Source organism: Neomonachus schauinslandi, chromosome 8, assembly GCF_002201575.2.
Source record: "Neomonachus schauinslandi chromosome 8, ASM220157v2, whole genome shotgun sequence".
Taxonomy (NCBI): Eukaryota; Metazoa; Chordata; class Mammalia; order Carnivora; family Phocidae; genus Neomonachus; species Neomonachus schauinslandi.
Genome location: NC_058410.1, coordinates 18,881,741 through 18,902,748, shown reverse-complemented (window position 1 = coordinate 18,902,748; position 21,008 = coordinate 18,881,741). Strand labels below are relative to the sequence as shown.

The following is a 21,008-nucleotide window of genomic DNA, read 5'->3' as shown; positions in this document are numbered from 1 at the left end:
GGCTCAGGTCCTAATTTCAGAGTCATGAGATTTAGCCCCACAGCATCTGGCTCTGTGCTCAGCGTTTGGTGGTGGTGGTGGGGGGGGTCTACTTCTCTCCTTCTCCCTCTCCCCCCCACCCCACTCCTGCACGCTGCCACGTTCTCTCTCTATAAAAAAGAAAAAGAAAAAAAAGAAAATCTGATGCTACAGCAGCAGTCACTTCCTGAAGTACCTTAACAAGCACCAACTTTTCCATTGCAATCATAGTATCTGAATGAATTACTCCATTTGTCAAACAGTTTTTTTTTTTTTTAAAGATTATTTATTTATTTATTTATTTGAGAGAGAGAGAGAGAGCACATGAGAGGGGGGAGGGTCAGAGGACGAAGCAGACTCCCTGCCGAGCAGGGAGCCCGATGCGGGACTCGATCCAGGGACTCCAGGATCATGACCTGAGCCGAAGGCAGTCGCTTAACCAACTGAGCCACCCAGGCGCCCATCAGATTTTTCTTAGTAGCAAAAGTAAATTATTGTAGAAACAAAAACTAACTTATCCCATTATACTCTTATTAAAATATTACCTAAGTATTGTGCTTTGCATATTTATGAGGCTTATAATTTGCTCGGTATGCACATGAACCAGGCATAGCTGTAAAAGAATATTTGGCTAGATACCAGCTCTCAAAAAATCTGTACAGGTCTTCCAAAGATTTTGAATTAATTCACTGCACATATTTAACAAGAAAAAAAATTAATCATAATATTGGAACAAATTAGAGACCTAAGATTACAGTTTTTGTGGTAATTGCATCATATCGGCAAAATATTTTTCTTCAAAAGCAGCTTAATGAAAGTGTACAAGCATTAGAAATGAGAGTGATTTCGTGTGATGAAATTCAGGACTAGAACACAGAAATGGAATGGAACACAGGCTGTTAGGCAGCGTGATAGAACGATATACTCTTCTGGATCTAATTCTAATCCACGAAGAGAATTGTTTTGGAACTGTATGGATGTGATGAGTCACCTTGGTAGTTTTTAGGGAACCAGGTCCTGAGATAAAATTTAAAAAGAAAGAAGAAAACTGTCAGTGTTCAGAGGGAAGATGATTGTGATTTGACGACCTGGAGACTATAAAAGGAAAGATGGTTAGGAAGTGTTGGATAACTTCCTAGAATAAAATTATCCATAATAACAAAGAAATTGGGAGAGGCATCCAAAGAGACTGATCTGGTTGCACAAGGTCCTTATAATGTATTCAGGTATAAAAAGATTATATGGAAGGAGGGGGATACATAATCAAAGGTGAATATAAGAGTAATTTGTCTCTCCTAACAGGCACAATGACCTAAGGCATGTGAAAAATAATAAAGACAAAATAATGAATGAAAACTGTTTTTTATGTTTAGGGCAAGAAAGCTAGGTAGATTAATGGTAGGTAGAGTTAGGGTATATATTATTCCTCTAACTGTATAATGTAATACTGGCTCAGACAAATTGTGTTTTAGACTGCTAAAAAAGGGTTGGCTCCTGTAACAGTATTGATTGGCCTAGGAGGAATCTATAGAGTGGGAGCAGTGCTTTAAATTTGGAAATGAAAAAAATACATTTTAGAAGGTAAATTACTTTCAGTTCATCAAACATTAAGTGCCTTCTGTGTGCCAGGGATTATACTAGGTATTTAGGATAACAAAGATGAGTAAAATGCTTGAATAGCTTACATCAGAGGCCCAGACATAAAATAACTATGACACAATATGGGTCAATGCCATTTTAGAAGTTTAAGTTAAAAACCCATGATAGAATAACTAATCCAATCTTTCGATTTTTTTTTTTTTTTTTAAGTATACTGACTTCTTTTAAAGGAAGACAAAAATCAGTCATGAGGAAAATGCAAACTGATACTACAACCAGATATCACTACACATCCGTCAGAATGGCTAAAATACTGTCTTGGATGTGACACAATTGGAACTTCCCATAGTCTGCTGGTGGGAGTGTTGTTAGTCACCTTAGAAAATTTTTTTGTAGTATTCACATATTCCATGAGCCAACGGTTCCACTCCTAAACATAGATGTATGGTAGGCTGAATTTTAAGATGGGTTCCAAGATTTCTGCTCCCTGGTGTCCACACATTACCATACAAATGCTGATCTAGGTGACGGCATTTTGTAGATGTAATTGAGGTCCCAATTAATTGACCTTAGGATAGGGTGATTATTCTCACTAAACCTAACTGAAGCAAATGAGCTTTTTGGGACTAGACTCTCCCTGGCAAAAGGTTCAGAACCTGAGAGGGATTCAGTGCAAAGGATATTGAGTCCTACAACCACATGAGACTGATTTCTACTAGCAACCTGGAAGAGCTTCTGAGCAGATTCTTCCCAGAGCCTCCAGAAAGGGACACAGGAATGCATCCTGGCTAATGTTTGTATTTCAGCCTTGTGAGACTGAGTAGAGGCTCTGATCATGCAGCGCCTGGACTTCTGACCTGTAGAAACAAAGAATAAATGTTTTTGTGTGTGTGTGGTAATTTGTTAAAACAGAAAAAAAAAAAAAATTAATACAGATTTTGGTACCTAGAAGTGAGATGCTGCCGTATCAAATACCTAAGAATGTGGAAATTGCTCTGGAACTGGGCAGTGAATAGAGGTTGAAAAAATTTGAGGAACATGAGAGAAATGTCTAAATTTCTTTGGGTAGGCTGTGGGGCTCTAGATTTGGAGACTGCTGCCAGTGAGGACTTAGAAGGAGAGAGGAACATGTTTTTGGAAATGAGGAAGTGGTTCCTTGTTATATAATGGTGGGAAGCATAACAGAAGTGTCCCTTGCATAATGTGTAAGTGATTAACTTGGATATTTAGCTGAGGAAATTTCCAAGGAAAGGGTTGAAGGTGCCACCTGATTTTTTTCTTGCTGCTTTATAATAAAATGCAAGAAGAAAGAAATGAATTGAGGGAAGAATTATTAAAGGAACCAGGACTTGATGACTTAGGAAATTCCTACCCTGATCCAGCTGGTAAAAAGATTGTTTCTCGGTATGGCTTAGAGAAAACCATGGTGTGGCTGGACAACTTTTTACTAAAAATCTCCTAAAGACCAAAGGTCAAAGTATTCAGCTACACAAAGGCCTCTTACAAGAGATCGTGGGTGTGCCTCACAGATCTTTTCAATCAAACCAAAGAACCTCTAGAGTGCTTTAAGATGCACAGTTTGAGAAAATTGTGCAGCAGAATATTGCCAGCCTGAAAGACAGTACAGAATAAAGGAGGCTGCCGCCAGGAGCAGGCTGATCAAAGTACCCGCTCCAGGAAAGTACTGTCTGGATGAAAAAGGCAGAGGGTGGAGCTGAGAGCTACAGAGGATTATTTCCAGACCTTGAAACCTAATTAAGAAAAATCCAACATTTGCCCAACTTGATTTCAAAACTGTTACGGACCATGACTCCTTTTTACCTTCCACTTTCCCCCGTTTTGAACAGGACTTTCCATAACTGTTATCCTGTGTTTGTCCCACCATTGAATGCTGGGAGTCTTGGGGGCAGATCATTTGTCTCTTTAGTTTCATAGGTCTACAGATGGAGTGGAATTGTGCCTAAGAGCTATACTTAACGGGTTACAGTCAAGATTCTCATCTACAGCAAATTTAGATGAGATTTGGGATTTTTGAGTTGATGATATTTTAATGAGATTTTGGACTTGATATTGTAATTGGTTGAGACTTTAGAGATGTTGGGGTCGGGTGAATGTATTTTGCATTTGGGAGGGATGTGAATCTTCAGATGCTTACAGGCAGACTATTAGAGGCAGGATTCTAAGATGGTCCCCAAGGTGTTTCCCCCTGGTATACACACACCTTCTAATTATTCAATCAATTCTAATCAAGGTGCTGCTGTGAAGGGGTTTTGCAAGTGTAATTGAGATCCCAAATCAGTTGACCTTCATACATGGAGCATATCTAATTGGTTTTAGGTTTGGATTACCTGACTTAAAATGGCAGCAATTGCATCGAATTGCCCAGTTTGGTTTGGCTCACCTCTGGAACTCAATTTGGTTTAAGTGTCTCCTAAAGTATATGGGTAACTTGAGGAAGATATGGGCTCTAATGAATATCTGAATAATGTTAGGAAGGAGTGGACTGAGAAATGGATGTTAGGTAGGTAAACAACCAGTGTCCACTGTATTTCACTGCTTTCAAAATGAAGTTGATACTCTTAAATACTTAACATTCTCTAAAAGGTCTTATAAGGTATATGACTCTAGTTATTACCATAATTCATTTCACTATGCTTCTCCCTCTCTTTATGCATTCTAAGCTAGCCACCCTGACTTTTCCTTTTTTTAAATGAATGATCCTCTCTCCTGCCTGTTTGTATGAGCTGATCTCCCTGCTCCGAACACACTTAAGATTCTTGTTCCATGGTTAACTTGTGTTTGTCACTTCTTTTACAGGTTTATCTGTAAATTCCCTAGTCTGGGTTTTGTGCCTGTTTTGTATTATACCATAGTATGATGCTCTTTCCCTAAAATAGCAGAAACCATGCTTACTGTAATTGCCTTGGTTCCTTGACTGTCTTCTAGATTAGAATGTAAACTGTATATGTTTTCTTTTTTTATTTCCAGCAGCAGTCTCAATGCCTGACATCAGTAAATGCTCAAAAAATTGTGGATTGATTGTTACCTCATTGCCTTTGCAGAAACAGAGGGGAATCTCTTCTTCTGTAGAAGGCATGGTGCTCCACAGACTTTGTGGGTTATCTTGGAGATAGGTTGAGAAGGAAAGTCTTCAAACAGAAAAAAATGAGAGTATTTGCTCCAGGCTAATTCTATATATAATCTTTATTCCTCCCACTAATAGATCCCAAACTAGTTAGGTTGTTTGATTATCCTTGAAGTGCTACTTGATCCTGGGCCCATAGCAAGGCTTTTAAAGTTTTTTTGTTTTTTTTGTTTTTTTTTTTTGGTAAAAGTAGTGAGATGGATCACAGACCTGTACCTCTGAAACAAATAATACATTATATATTAAAAAAAAAAAGAAGAAGAAGAAGATAGCAGGAGGGGAAGAATGAAGGGGGGGAAATCGGAGGGGGAGATGAACCATGAGAGACTAAAGACTCTGAAAAACAAACTGAGGGTTCTAGAGGGGAGGAGGGTAGGGGGATGGGTTAGCCTGGTGATGGGTATTAAGGAGAGCACATTCTGCATGGAGCACTGAGTGTTATACGGAAACAATGAATCATGGAACACTACATGAAAAACAAATGATGTAATGTATGGTGATTAACATAATAATAAAAAAAATTTTAAAAAGTGAGATCGGGGGAATAAAGAACTTTGAACAATAGATTTATTTTTACTGAACCAGCATGCCTGGGAGGTACAGCAGAATTCCATCTGCAGTAATTTTGCAGTGATTTTGAAGATGAAGGTTTTGTTTTCCTTTTCTTGCTTTACTGTATTAGCAAAAATTTACATAAGTGTTCAATGATATTTTCCATAGCAAGTATCTTTTTCTTAGTAATAATTTTAATAATATTTCTTCTAGGGTTTTACTGTTAAGCATAATATAGGATGTTGGTTTGAGATAGAACTTTTTTTTCTTCTCAGAGCCGGTTGTCAATTATGTAAGTTAAATTTTAGTTGAATGCCTTTTTAGCATCTTTTTAAAATTATTGTGTGATTTCTTACCTCCCATTTTTCCTATTGATCTGTGGCATTAATAGATTTCCTAATATTAAGGATTCTTGTATGGTTGTGAAAATTTTTGAATAACATCGACAGATTTTATTGTGCGTGTGCACTCATGTGCGTGCGATAGGGAGAGAGGGAGAGAGGGAGAACACAAGCGTGTTTGGAGGGGGGAAGGGGCGGAGGGGAAGGGAGAAGCAGACTCCCCACTGAGCAGGGAGCCTAACACTAGGCTCCATCCCAGGACCCCGGGATCATGACCTGAGCCGAAGGCAGACACTTAACTGACTAAGCCACTCAGGTGTCCCAGGACTTCTACTTTTGTTTGGGAAATTAGAATATAACTTTTTTCCTGGTATTGTCAATTTTGGTATCAGGGCATGCTTCCTTCCTATAATGAATTGAGTATATTTATGGTTAATATTACACTCAATAATATTTATGATTCAGATCAATTTCATTAAGATCAGAGGCTGTATCTTATATTCTTGTGTGCTTATATTCATTTTTATACTCTTCATATCCTCTTTCTCTCTTTTACCATATTTTGGTTAATATGATTTGTCAGAGGTTTGTGTGTTTGTCTTTTAAATGAAGTGGCTTGTGGATTTATTTTATTTTTATCTTTTATTGATATCTAACTTACTGATTTTTATCTCTATTCTTCTACTGTTTTGTTTTTAATCTCTTGATTTAAAGGTAAAACTTATTTATTTTAATTTAAGAATTAAAATACTTTAGGGCATGGCAGTGATAAGATGAAGGCAGAGGATGGAGATTTGAGCCTAAGAATTGTAGGGATTTCTGGTGGTGAAGACAGGAGAAAACAGAACAGTGGAGAAGTAGTGATTGAAGGCATAAAGAAAATTTTGTGGTGGGGCGCCTGAGTGGCTCAGTTGTTAAGCGTCTGCCTTCGCCAGGGTCCTGGGATTGAGCCCCGCGTCGGGCTCCCTGCTCCATGGGAAGCCTGCTTCTCCCTCTCCCACTCCCCCTGCTTGTGTTCCCTCTCTCGCTGTCTCTCTCTGTCAAATAAATAAATAAAATCTTTAAAAAAAAAAAAAATTTGTGGCGCTAAAATATCTTTAGGTTGAAAGGGCTAACAAATGCTCGAAGAACTCCTGACATAATGGAATTAAAAATACCTTTATAAATTACGTTCTGACAGTGTCAACTGTGAAAGAACTCAGAATATACGATAATTATCTGAGCATTCCTTCTCTTCGCCAAATAATCCTTCTTTCAGACCTTGTTAGAGAGCTGTGAAGTTAATGTGTCTTAGTGTATAAGGGTAACTTACCAGAAGGATAGAAAATATGATACTAAAACTTTGAGGAGAAAAAAGGAAATGAAGAAAATAGAGATCAGGAAAAGAGAAAATTATAGAAAAGAGCTAATCAAGATGGAAAAAATAAGTTCAACTATATTAGTAATCAAAATCATTGTAAATATGCTAAATTCACTGACTGAAATTTTGAGATTTCTGACTGGGTTAAAAAACAGCAAAACACAGAGATTAAACTACTTATAAAAGTTATACCGAAAGCATAATCACATAAAGTTTGAAAGTATATGGAAGGAAAAAAGTACATCTTACAACAAATTTACAGTGTTTCTAGAAATAACACTAGCAAAAATGTGTAAGATCTATGTGGGGAAAATATTAAAACTATTGAGGGAATCAAAGAAGACTTAAGCAAATGGAGAGCTTCATAGAAAGGAATACTCAAGTTTTAAAATGTCACTTCCTTCCAAATTAACCTTATAAACTTAGTACTATCCCACTCAGAATTTTAATAGGTTGTTCATAGGACTTAATAAGCTGATTCTAAAATCCATATGGAAAAAAGAAAGGCCCAGAGTAACCAAGATAATTTTGAAACAGAAATGTGAGCTGGTGGGACTTATTTTATTAGATATCAGATATTAGATATCAAAAATAATTATAAAGCTTTTAGAAATTAGCTCATTGGGAGGCCTGCTTCTCCCTCTCACACTCCCCTGCTTGTGTTCCTTCTCTGGCTGTGTCTGTCTCTGTCAAATAAAATCTTTAAAAAAAAAAAATCTTAAGAAAAATCATTTTAGTTAGTAAGTTTGTATAAATGTACAAATAATGTCATATTTGTGTATATCTCACTGTATATATTGTGAGATAGATATATATTTAAAGAGAGAGAGAAGCTTTAATAATTAAAAAGACATAGGCATAGATTGGAAGATATTTAGAGTATACCTGTCTGTACAATAAAGAACAATCTAATACAAAAATGCAAAAAAAGGTGTAGTTAACAGCTGCTGATAAGACCAGCAACTTTTGTTTATCATAACATTTGTTATATAAAATACTCTGGCATTTTCATTCCTCAAGGTAAGATCATTAAAAACAGAACTTTAAGAAATCCCCCAAATAACAGGGACAGTTTTTTCAGATGTTGTTATTTCTATATAGTTGATATATACTGTTTTCCTATTTGTTATTCACTGTTTACTTACCAATATTCAGTTGATACTCAGTTTTGGTTTTTTTTTTTTGATAGTCATTGATGATGTTAAGGTCTCACTTCATAAGAAAGGTTAATATGATTTATTTGGACATGTTTTCAAAAGTTCTTAAATGTTTTATAAAAACTGAGATGTAACTAATAAAACAGTAAATCAATAGAAATGTAAAATGACCTTCAAAGATCTCTGAAACTTATTTTTCAAAATATTTGTTACCTTGTACTGCTGGGTTACAGATATGACTTTTTTTTTTTAAAGTAGCTATGACAGTTTATCAGAAAAGATGTGAGACGACAAATAGAAAGGAAACCCTTTGAACAGATTTATAAATTGCTTTCAGCTGACTCTGCTGTTATTTTTAATACATTTCCATGTTCATTATTGCAAACTTAAGTTTTCTTCTAATAACAGGACAATATCAGGTACAGTTAATTTAAGAAAAATATCAAATACCTTCTTTTTTCTTGTGTATTCGTTTGGTAAACATTGATTGAGATTCTGGTGCATGCAAAGACTGTGATAAAGTCTCGAGACATAGAAGTTATAACTGGCTAAGGGAGGTGAAATGGCAAATTATAATGCAATGGAAAATGTGATATAATATGTAGTGAAATTTTCTTATGAAATTTTAAAGACTAACCAGCAAAAGGATGTATCACCATGTTTTGAGAATTTAAGGTAAAACATTACAAAAGAGCCCGTGGGATTTAGTGGGAATTTCCTACATTGACAAAGGGCAAAGGGACTTTCCATTATGTTCAGATGGATAGCCATGAAGAAATCTCTCATGCTTAGGGCACTGTATCTAGTTAAACATGGTTAGGTATGTTGTCCAGAGAGGATAATTTTAGAAGGGTAGAAAAGGTCTGCTTCATGAAAGGCCTTTTATATAATTATAAGAAAGTTATATTCTCAACCTTTTTCCAACTTTCAATCTTAAAATGAATAACATTATCTGAACAAGACATATTGCAAGTGGGTATTTTTTGGTCATTGTAGACCATCATATAGATAAGCTACAGATTGGGGCGCCTGGGTGGCTCAGTTGGTTAAGCGACTGCCTTCGGCTCAGGTCATGATCCCAGGGTCCTGGGATCGAGTCCCGCATCGGGCTCCCTGCTCTGCGGGGAGCCTGCTTCTCCTTCTCCCACTCCCCCTGCTTGTGTTCCCTCTCTCGCTTTGTCTCTCTCTGTCAAATAAATAAATAAAATCTTAAAAAAAAAAAAAAGATAAGCTACAGATTGGTGCATTTCTTGGTATGTGAGTAAGGGTTTAGTGCAGGAATAGAAACCAGTGTAGGTATTAAGCACAAGGGAATTCAATTCAGGAATGTAGCTGTTTACAAAATACTGAGAAGGGTGCTAGAACTATTGAGTTTCAAGAATTACGATTACTGCCATACAGCTGCCTCTCAGCACATGAATCTCAGGAGTAGAACTTGGAATGCTCTTTTTTTTTTATGTTGAGTTAACCAACATATAGTACATCATTAGTTTTTTATGTAGTGTTCAACGATTCATTAGTTGCATATAACACCCAGTGCTCATCACCACACATGCCCAACTTAATACCCATCATCTGGCTACCCTATTCCCCTCTCCCTCCCTTCTTTAACCCTCAGTTTGTTTCCTGGAGTCTGGAGTCTCTCATGGTTTGTCTCCCTCTCTGATTTCTTCCCCTTCAGTTTTCCCTCCCTTCCCCTATCATCCTCTGTGCTATTCGTTATTTTCCACATATGAATGAAACCATATGATAATTGTCTTTCTCTGCTTGACTTATTTCACTTAGCATAATCCCCTCCAGTTCCATTCATGTCGATGCAAATGGTAGGTATTCATCTTTTCTGATGGCTGAGTAATATTCCCTTGTATATATGGACCATATCTTCTTTATCCATTCATCTCTGCTCCTTCCACAATTTAGCTATTGTGGATATTGCTGGTATAAACATTGGGGTACATGTGCCCCTTCCTTTCACTACATCTGCATCTTTAGGGTAAATACCTAGTAGTGCAATTGCTGGGTCGTAGGGTAGCTCTATTTTTAACATCTTGAGGAATCTCCATACTGTTTTCCAGAGTGGCTGTACCACCTTGCATTCCCACCAACAGTTTAAGAGGGTTCCCTTTCTCCACATCCTTGCCAACATTTGTTGTTTCCTGCCTTATTAATTTTTGCCATTCTAACTGGTGTAAGGTGGTATCTCATTGTGGTTTTGATTTGTATTTCCCTGATGGCTAGTGAAGTTGAACATTTTTTCATGTGTCTGTTAGTCATTTGTATGTCTTCTTTGGAGAAGTGTCTGTTCATGTCTTCTGACCATTTCTTGACTGGATTATTTGTTTTTTGGGTGTTGAGTTTGATAAGTTCTTTATAGATCTTGGATACAAGCCCTTTATCTGTAATGTCTTTACAAATATCTTCTCCCATTCTGTGGGTTGCTTCTTAGTTTTGTTGACTGTTTCCTTTGCTGTGCAGAAGCTTTTATCTTGATGAGGTCCCAAAAGTTAATTTTTGCTTTTGTTTCCCTTGCCTTTGGAGACATGCCTTGAGAGAAGTTGCTGTGGCCAATGTTGAAGAGGTTATTGTTTATGTTCTCCTCTAGGATTTTGATGGATTCCTGTCTCGCATTGAGGTCTTTCATCCATTTTGAGTTTATCTTTGTGTATGGTGTAAGAGTATGGTCCAGTTTCATTCTTCTGCTTGTGGCTGTCCAATTTTCCCAGCACCATTTACTGAAGAGACTGTCTTTTTTCCACTGGATATTTTTTCCTGCTTTGTTGAAGATTAGTTGACCATAGAGTTGAGGGTCTATTTCTGGGATCTCTATTCTGTTCCATTGATCTATATGTCTGTTTTTGTGCCAATACCATGCTGTCTTGATGATCACAACTTTGTAGTATAGCTTAAAGTCAGGCATTGTGATGCCCCCAGCTTTGGTGTTCTTTTTCAACATTCCCCTGGCTATTTGGGGTCTTTTCTGGTTCCATACAAATTTTAGGATTGTTTGTTCCTGCTCTGTGAAAAATGCCAGTGCTATTTTGATAGGGATGGCACTGAAAATGTAGATTGCTCTGAGCAGCATAGACATTTTAACAATTTTTATTCTTCCAATCCATGAACATGGAATGTTTTTCCATCTCTTTGTCTCTTCCACCATTTCTTTCATAAGTATTCTGTAGTTTCTAGAGTATAGATCCTTTATCTCTTTGGTTAGGTTAATTCCTAGGTATCTTATGGTTTTGGTGCTATTGTAAATGGAATCGATTAATTAAATTTAAGTAGTTCATGTAAAAAAAAAGAACTTGGAATGTTGTGTCCGGTCCCCACTGCTGTCATAACTACCTCTTGCCACTCAGGTTTCCTTGAATGCCCTTGTCAGCAGAAACAGCACCAGAAAGATGGTCTGTGCCTCCTTTTGCCTGCAAATCTCAAGCACATCCAGTTGGTAAAAACTTAATCTCATCTGAAACTTTAGCTGTGGGACAATCTGGGAAATAGAAGTTTCAGCTTTCTAGTATCTGTAGAACAGGAAGGCATAGAGGAGAATATGGAAGAGGATACTGAGTACTAGTTGACCAAATCCAGCACACTATAACTCTGCACCCTTTTCCCAGATATACATACCACAAAGTGTCACTAAAAATTTAGGAAGCATTATGGTAGAAGATAGGAAGCCATTAGGGTCTTCCAAGTAAGATATGATTTCTCTTGGCTTTGAAAAGATAACTCTGGGGGCAGCTAGGAGTTGATTTGACAGTCAGTAATAATGGTTTAAATTAGTCCCAAGCCATGAGGATAGAGAGGGAGTAAGTCAGGAATATCTGATTGTTTTGTTAAATAACATAATAAGTTCTCACATTTTATGTAGTTTATTTGTTCATTTAATGAATTAAGTACTTATTAGGTAAAAGATGGTGTGATATTTGCTGAGAATATAAAAGTGATGGCATATTTCCTGTCATGTTGGGCTGATTTAATGGTGATAACAGGCATATAGATGAACTTATTGGTTCATATGTCCTTATGGATTAAATACACATGTGTATTTATGCCCTTGTTTATGGATGATTAATTTCAACATTACTTAGACTGTATGTGTTCTTGTGTCAAAATAGGTAATAATTAAATCTTCCAAATTCGGTGCTTGTTGACTATATAGTACTTGACAGACTGCTGCTAAAGCTAAATAGTGAATAGGAGATATATATCACTTCCTAACATGTAGTATGTTGCATTTTTTTAAGTCCCTTAAGCAAATACAGAAATTGTGTTCCTAGTAACAACTTTGTGTAGAATGAGTATATCGATTTTTAAGTCCTGTAGAGGAAACTAGAATACAACTCCATTTAGTGACAATCTGGGGGAATTCAACTTGATTATCTATGTATTTCTAATACATTTGATTCAGTCACACACTTTTTTGGGGGGGGCTCCTTATTATTCATTTTAAAGTACCTTTTCAGGCTCAATTTAATATACCATTCTTATAATATCTGATCTTACTAGTGTTTACTGAGTTTTAATGTCTTTCATGTAAATCTCAATATGTTATTTTAATTATTTTCATTATAACATTACACTTTAATATGTCAGCACATAAACTTAAATTAACTTGGTGTCCTGGTATCAGTAAAAACCAAAGTCACTATCATTTACTGTGATCTATATTACCTTAAAATAAAAATCTTTATAATAAAAGTGTATGAAGAACAAGAGTCATGAGTTTCAACCAAAGGTAATGTTTGAGCTTCATGATAAATGCACTGGTGGCATTCTTAAAATTTTCCTGGGGTCTTTTTAATTTAATTCTAAGAAATATAAGAATTTGTTTTTCCTATATGCTTTTATAATTTTCAAATAAAAAGATTTTGGTGGATGGATTATATTAAATAACAGGTCAGTTATCTATTGCTGCATATCCAAACATCCCCAAACTTGAAAGGCTACAATAACAGCCATTTTGTTTGGTCACCGTTCTGTGGGTCAGCACTTGGGTTGAGCTCAGCAGAAGTAGTCTGTCCCTGTAGTCACTTACGCAGCCGTAGTTACCTGGCTGCTCAACTGGATTGGATGATCTAGCTTGCCTTATGTGTCTGTTGGTTGGTGCTGGCTGTGGGCTGGGCCAGAGTATCCCAACAGGTTTGTCTGAGCTTCATCACATGGCACCTGGGTTCTAAAAGCATAAGAAAGAGGGCAGGCCCCAATGTGCAAGTGCTTTTCAAATCTTCGCTTGTGGCAGGGCTGCTAATGTCTCAGTGGCTAGTACAAGTCACAAGATCCTAGAATCAGTGTTGGGAGAGACTATACAAGGGGGAGGATACAGGGAGGGAGAGGAGACCTCTTGGGGGACATTTCTGTAGTAGTATAGTGATATTTACTTTGTTGAAACTTTCGGTTTTCAGTGTTTCTTTGCACATCTGTTAATCTAAACTCTTTAAATTTGAAATCTCTTTGTCCCATGGCTATTTAGTGCCATTTGTTTCATGACTGCTTTTACTGAAAAATACTAGCTTTCTATCATGGATCACTTTCTTAGAATAATTGACAACACATCTCTCTTTCTCTACACACACACACACACATGCACACATATACATATATACATGTATATATATGTATAGTTTTAAGTGCTCCATTCAGTGTGACTCCTTTTATTTTTTTTATTTTTTTTTTTAAAGATTTTATTTATTTGAGAGAGAGAATGAGAGAGAGAGAGCACATGAGAGGGGGGAGGGTCAGAGGGAGAAGCAGACTCCCCGCTGAGCAGGGAGCCCGATGCGGGACTTGATCCCGGGACTCCAGGATCATGACCTGAGCCGAAGGCAGTCGCTTAACCAACTGAGCCACCCAGGCGCCCCAATGTGTGACTCCTTTTAAATAATATAATTTCTTCATCAGTTTATTACTTCAAAGCCTGTGCAGTTATGGTTTAACTATTCTTTAAACTTTCAACAAAGAAAGCTAAGATTTTTGTTTTATTATTTTTTTAAAGATTTTATTTATTTGAGAGAGAGAGAGCATGCAAACATGAGTTAGGGAGTACAGAGGGACAAGCAGACTCCCAGCTGAGGAGGGAGCCCAACATGGGGCTCCATCCCAGGACCCTGAGATCATGACCTGAGCGAAGGCAGACGTTTAACCGACTGAGCCACCCAGGCACCCAGATTTTTATTTTATTAAACAAGGAAATATAGTCATTTTGTATAACAAATATTGAAAGAACCCATTAAATATAAGTCCAGTTTGTCTCAACAACCAGTTTTATATTTTGGTGACTGATTAAATTGCCCACAAATTTATGATCTTGCAGTTCTTAGCAGGTCATGTTGATTGAGTTGCTTTTCTAGTAGTATGTTTTGGGGGACCACATTTTCTTACTGGCCTTTTCCTAAATCACTGGCATGGTATTTTATTTGGTTGCAATATGGAATTTTAGTTTTCTCACTATTCCTATTCTCATTTGTTCAGAGCCATTAAAATTTGCTAATTAAGAAATTCTTAATTGTAATAAAAACCATGGGACTCCCCCCTCCTCAACTGAATCAAATAATGAGGATAGATATGGAGCAGACTAATTTTTAAATATGGTGCATTGTACTAATACACTCCTGTTATTTCTATACAAGACTCATTCTAGGGACCATCTTAAAGTTTTGGTGATGGATAATTTTAATTAAGTTCCTTCTTAAAATGTTAAGTAGTAGTTTGTTTTCACTTCCAAAAAAACAAAGATGCTTAAAATTTTTCAGCAATATAGGTTGGTTTTATAATTGAGAAAAAATTTATGATGGCAGCTAATATCGAAAAAGTGAATCTAGCGAAAAGTTCCAGATTTTTTGCTGAACATTGAAGAATTTATTCTTACTTTGTTTCTTTAAATATTTGAGAAACAGCTGCAGTATGCTGTTGGACTGGGAATAGAAAATATTTTATGAATATATCCAGAATCTCTGCCGTTAAGGAGATAAGTTTAAGTTTTTGAAGCATATTATGTAAATAATTTTGTTAGTATTAAAATCAAAGATGGGCTATGTAATTGTGTTAAACAAGTCAGTAACTACTGCTTTGTAGAGTGAAGAATAAAGGAGAATTGCAGAGTAGTGGAACAGATCTGGAAGTTGGATATTTCTGTTTTTTTTAATCTGGTTATTATTTTGGCTTATTTATGTTGAAATTATTTTTGAATTTTCAAGACGTTTTGCTCCATTCATGTTTTAGTTTACAACACATTTCGAATGAAATGGCTGTTTTTAGGTTTATTACATTGTTCATTTTATACCTGGCTTGTTGTTGCTACTTTTATATACTTCAGATAATTAAAATTTGCCTGGAACTTCTAGTTAGTAGACTATCACTTAATAATAATTAGCTAACATTTATTGAACACTTATCTGTTTCAGGCCCCATTTTAAGCATCTACCAGGCTTTGTCTTATTTGATCCTCTGGGGAACACTGTCAGGTAGATGTCCTTTACTGCATAGAAACTGAGGCTCTGAGAGATTGAGTGGTTTGCCTAAATTCTCATGCTAACGAGCAAACAGAGCTGGAAATTAAAAACAGGCAGTCTAATTCCAGAGCTTATGCCTGTGTATAATCAGAATCACAATCTATTTTCATAATCGCTAAGTCCACAAATCTCTGAAAACAAAAAATTTTAAAACAGCTTTATTTAGGGTATAATTAACATACAATAAGCTGCACATATTTAAGTGTCAATTTGATAAATTTTGACACATATATACACCCATGAAACTGTCATCATAATCAAGGTAACAAACATACAAATCACCCCAAAATGTTTCCTTGGGGTCATCCCTCCCCTCTTCTGTTTCTAGCCTCCATCTCCACAATCTCCAGGTAACCATTGATCTGCTTTCTGTTACAATAGATTCGTTTGCATTTCCTATTGCGTATAAGTTGTATATAAATGGAATCATACAATATGTATTTTTGTCTCGCTTCTTTCCCTCATGGTAAGGATTTTGAGATTCATCAGTGTTGTTGCACGTATTAGTAGTTTATTCCTTTTTACTACTGAATAGCATTTTGTTATAGGTACGTAACAATTTGTTCATCCATTTACCTGTTGATGGACATTTGGACATTTGGATTGTTTCCAGTTTTTGGCTATTATCAAACTGCTATGAATCATCTGTGTATAAGTCTTGTATAGACCTATGTTTTTCTTTTTCTTGGGTAAATGCCTAAGAATGGAATGGGTCCATCACAGTAGTTGTATGTTTAACTTTTTAAGAAACTGCCAGTGACTATAGGTAATAAATAATACTGTATTGTATATTTGAAAGTTGCTAGGAGAGTAGAAGATCTTAAAAGTTCTCATCACAGGAAAAAAATATTTCTAACTATATGTGTGGTGATGGTTATTTCAACTAGACTTATTGTGATCATATTGCAATATATACACATATATTGAATCATGGTGTACATTTGAAATTAATATAATATTACATGAAAATTATATCTCAATTAGAAAAAAGACTGCCAGAATTATACCTTAAAATATATAATGCATTTATGAGATACTCCCATTTTAGGTGATATACAGAATTTGCATTATGTACTTTTTAAAATTTGGAAAATTCAGAATTCTGAAACCTATATGCCCTAGAGTTTTCAGAAAGGTACTGTGGACTTACTGCTGTCTGAAGTAATAGGGTACTATAAAATGTTTTTTTGATGCAGTAGACATTTCTGTGCTTTAGTTAAGCTTATATAAATCCCTTAGAAAGATGACCTGTTATTATATAAAACCCTCAACAAAAAATACAGATGATGAACCTTAAGTAATTATCTAAATGAACATTCCCTTGAGGAAGTAGACCATGAGTTGCATGTACATTTATTTTTTCTAAGTATTTTCATCTTGAAAATTTTCTGTATATATATTGTGGTAATGGGAGTAACAATATTGTGTGTGCTATATCTTGCCTAAAACCTAGTGTCCCTATTGACAGTCTAGCACTGATTATCATTGTGTATTATTTGAAGTACTATTCTATGGAAATTTTTTTATTATTATTATGTTATGTTAATCACCATATATTACATCATTAGTTTTTGATGTAGTGTTCCATGATTCATTGTTTGCCTATAACACCCAGTGCTCCATGGAAATTTTAAATAGAATATTTTGAGAGACACGATAGGTAGTCTGAAAAAAAGACCATTATATGATTTCATAACATACTAATTTTTTTTTACCAAAAATAAGTGCTACAAAAAGGACAAGATGGACAAGATAATGTCCATTCTTGATCATGAAGTCAAATGAGCTAATAATAGAAAGTGTTTGAAATTGTTGGAATGATAATAAAGTTTAATACATGCATGTAAATTATAATTTGTTAATGAAGGCCTATCATATCATCATGACATAGGAAGAGATAGTTGTCTAAGCCTCAGTGTGGAGGATCTCTGCCCTCCATGAGGCTTACAAGTTAGTGAGGAAGGTAGACCCTACCTCTCTTAAAAGTCTAGACTAACAAAGATACGAAGTATTGGGATATCAATTTGAATAAAGGTGGTATTTGAACTGAAACTTGAAAAGAAGAAAAATATGAACCAGCGGAGCATTTTGAGGAAGGAATAGTATAGTAAGCACAGGTGATGAGATGGATTAGTGTGTTTAATAACTCCTAAGAAATATAATAGTACCTTGGGGTCATGTGGGTATTAGACTTATAGTTTGTGGCTTAATGGTTAAATTTGTGATGTGCCTTGTGATGTGATGAGCACTGGGTGTTATACGTAACTGATGAATCATTGAACACTACATATAAAACTAATGATGTACTGTATGTTGGCTAATTGAATTTACATTAAAAAAATGAAAAAAAAATTTGTGATGTGCCTAAAGTAGCACAGTGACTGACTTAGATTTGAAACACTGACTTTAAAGCTCATCTTTCTGTCAAGCCATGCTGTCTATTTACTGTAAGGTCTTATGTTTGACATATAAGTTGAATTTGCATATTAAATATTAATCACAATGAGTAGGTAAATCTGGTTGTATGTCATTTTTGCTTTCCTAAATTATATATCATGATTAACCCTCAAATGCAATTAATAAAATTTACATACATTTTTCTAATTACCTTTTTGGCTATATTTTCTCTTTCAGGGTTACATTTTGCCATCTGCCTTTCCAGAGTAAGTGGCTCTATGTGGGCACTGAGCGAGGTAATATACATATTGTCAATGTGGAGTCCTTCACACTCTCAGGATACGTCATTATGTGGAATAAAGCCATTGAACTGTGAGTTTGAGCACATATTCCATATCTGAAATTTCAGTACCATATATGATATCTTTATATAATAGCTAATCAGTAAATCTATGTGGAATTAAATATGTCAGACATTCTTGATATTAAACACAGTTTATTAGCCTTTTCTAAATATTATTAGCAGTTTGTAAGTTTAAAGCCTTTATAGATAGTGAACATATGCATATATGACATGTGTATGTATATACAGACTATGGCACAAGTTTATTTTATTTTATTTTATTTTAAAGATTTTTTATTTATTTATTTGAGAGAGAGAATGAGAGACAGCACAAGAGGGAAGAGGGTCAGAGGGAGAAGCAGACCCCCCGCTGAGCAGGGAGCCCGATGCAGGACTCGATCCCGGGACTCCAGGATCATGACCCGAGCTGAAGGCAGTTGCTTAACCAACTGAGCCACCCAGGCGCCCCCAGACTATAGCACAAGTTTAATGAAAAAATTCTTAGGTGAAAAACACTCCACCTTTTTTTTTTTTTCTGTGTACTTTTAACTTCTAGTAATTTTTCTTTCAAATGCTACTCATGCCTCACTAATGGGTTGCCACCAATGTTTAGAAAACATTGATCTAAATCACTACTTGATATGTTTTAATCAACAAATGTAATGTAAATGTTTGCAAGGTAACATTACAGAATTTGACAGTAATTTTCCCTAATTTTGATATAATGATTGTTTTCCTTTAACAACAACAAGAACAGGGTTGAGCTGTAAGGCCCTAAGGATCCTTAGCACTAACTTTGCACTCTGTGTTAGAATCTTATCTTTTATATCTTATCTCAAGTTTTTCCTTATATTATTTAGACATAAAAATCAAAATTTAAGGATATTGGCAAGATTCATTTTCAGTGTTTTTTAAACAAATAGTTCCACAGAATTTGACATTAAAGATAAATTTGTAGCATTTCTCTTAAGTAATGTCTTGGTGCACCTGTGATATAGTGTATTAAGCCTCGTTTTCCTTCCTATGGCAGGGGTGTTATCATATCTCAGTCCCTTGGTACAAGGTGTGGGTTTTTGCTGTCTGTTCTGTGAGTTGATCACAACATCTGGTGGGTAGGCCTAGTGCAGATGTCTGTACGGTTTCACAAAGGTCTCTCATGAAGTGGACTGGTGTCTCAGCCCTTGGAATTTATGAATAGGGAGGTGCTAATTCCTACTGTATGGGCATAAGTTCAGCTCCATTCTTAGCTACTGTATGACTTTTTTTTTCCTCTGACCAAGTACAGTGGCATTACTTTTGTTCACTTTTTAAAAAACAATAGAATTTTTCCTATTTTTCATGTGAACTATGAAACTGGATGAGATGCTGCAGTTGGAGGCTAGAGTTGAGTAAAATAAGATAGTAATATTTTAGATGATGCTTTATTTAAAAATATTAATTCTGAGAATTATACGATGAGAATAGGTTTTTTTTTTTTTTTGTGCTAAAATACTAAATTGAAGATTCTTTCCTATATAGAAAGTATACTTATAAATTTTGCTGACTTGTATCGGTGTCACTCTTTTTCTTCCAATTCCTATTTTTTTTTAATTTAAATTCCAGTTAGGTAACATACAGTGTAATATTAGTTTCAGGGGTACAATATGGTGTTTCAGCACTTCCATACAACACCCAGTGCTCATTACAAATGCACTCCTTAATCCTCATCATCTATTTAACCCATCCATCCCCACCCGTATTTTTCTTCTGAGTCCTATCTTGATCCATATTAAGAACTATACATCTCTTATTGATCACTTACTGAATTGTTTTCCTCCTTTATAAATGTATCTTTATTTTCCATTCATTGATTTCACTGTGATGAATATATAGTTGTATTGAAATTTTTAATTAAGAAAAAATCTTACTATTCTATTTTAGGTCATCTAAATCTCACCCAGGACCAGTTGTCCATATAAGTGATAACCCAATGGATGAAGGAAAGGTAGAATTTTTTCTAAAAATACATATTTATTAAATGCATGGATTTTGGTATTTTTTAAAAATATGCAAACTGTTCCGGTACCACATACATTTACCTTGCAAAATTGAGATTTCTAACAAAGGTTGTGCATCAAAGGCGCGTACTGGTTTATTTATATATTATGAAGAACAAGTGAAAGAATTAGAATCATTTACAGTTTTAAAGAACAAAAAACCCTAAGACAAAACTTAATAAGTACTAGTAAAAGTTATTAATTTATTTTTGGCTTATTAAGATTTTCTGGTAATCCTGGCAAAAACTGTTTTCTTTTGGTTTTCAATTATTTTTAACACTTAATTATACAATTTTTGTAGCATTTATCACATAATGCCTTATGTTAGAGTTGTCTGTATCTCATCTCCCTTAAATTTTTCTTCATAGATAACTTAGATTAATAATGTAGAGATTTTTTAAAATAGTTCTTCATTTTTTTATATTTAAACCCAGTTTCATACAGTCAGTATCTAATTGTTGTTTAGATTTGTTAATACATTTAAAAATAAATAAAATTTCTTTTTCCATGAATCTCTTTCCTAATTCAGTCTCTTAAGTAGTTCTATTTAAT

General features: G+C 35.2%; 1 protein-coding gene across 5 annotated transcripts in view; it reads left to right on the top strand.

Moving 5' to 3' along the window:
- STXBP5 (syntaxin binding protein 5) overlaps positions 1–21,008 on the top strand; it is a 184,231-nt gene that overhangs the window by 35,916 nt on the left and 127,307 nt on the right. For all 5 annotated transcript variants that reach the window (XM_021693538.2, XM_021693537.2, XM_021693536.2 and 2 more), the window contains exons 5-6: positions 18,315–18,449; positions 20,341–20,404. In XM_021693538.2, coding sequence (XP_021549213.1) covers positions 18,315–18,449; positions 20,341–20,404 — 199 coding nt within the window. The remainder of the gene's footprint in view (positions 1–18,314; positions 18,450–20,340; positions 20,405–21,008) is intronic.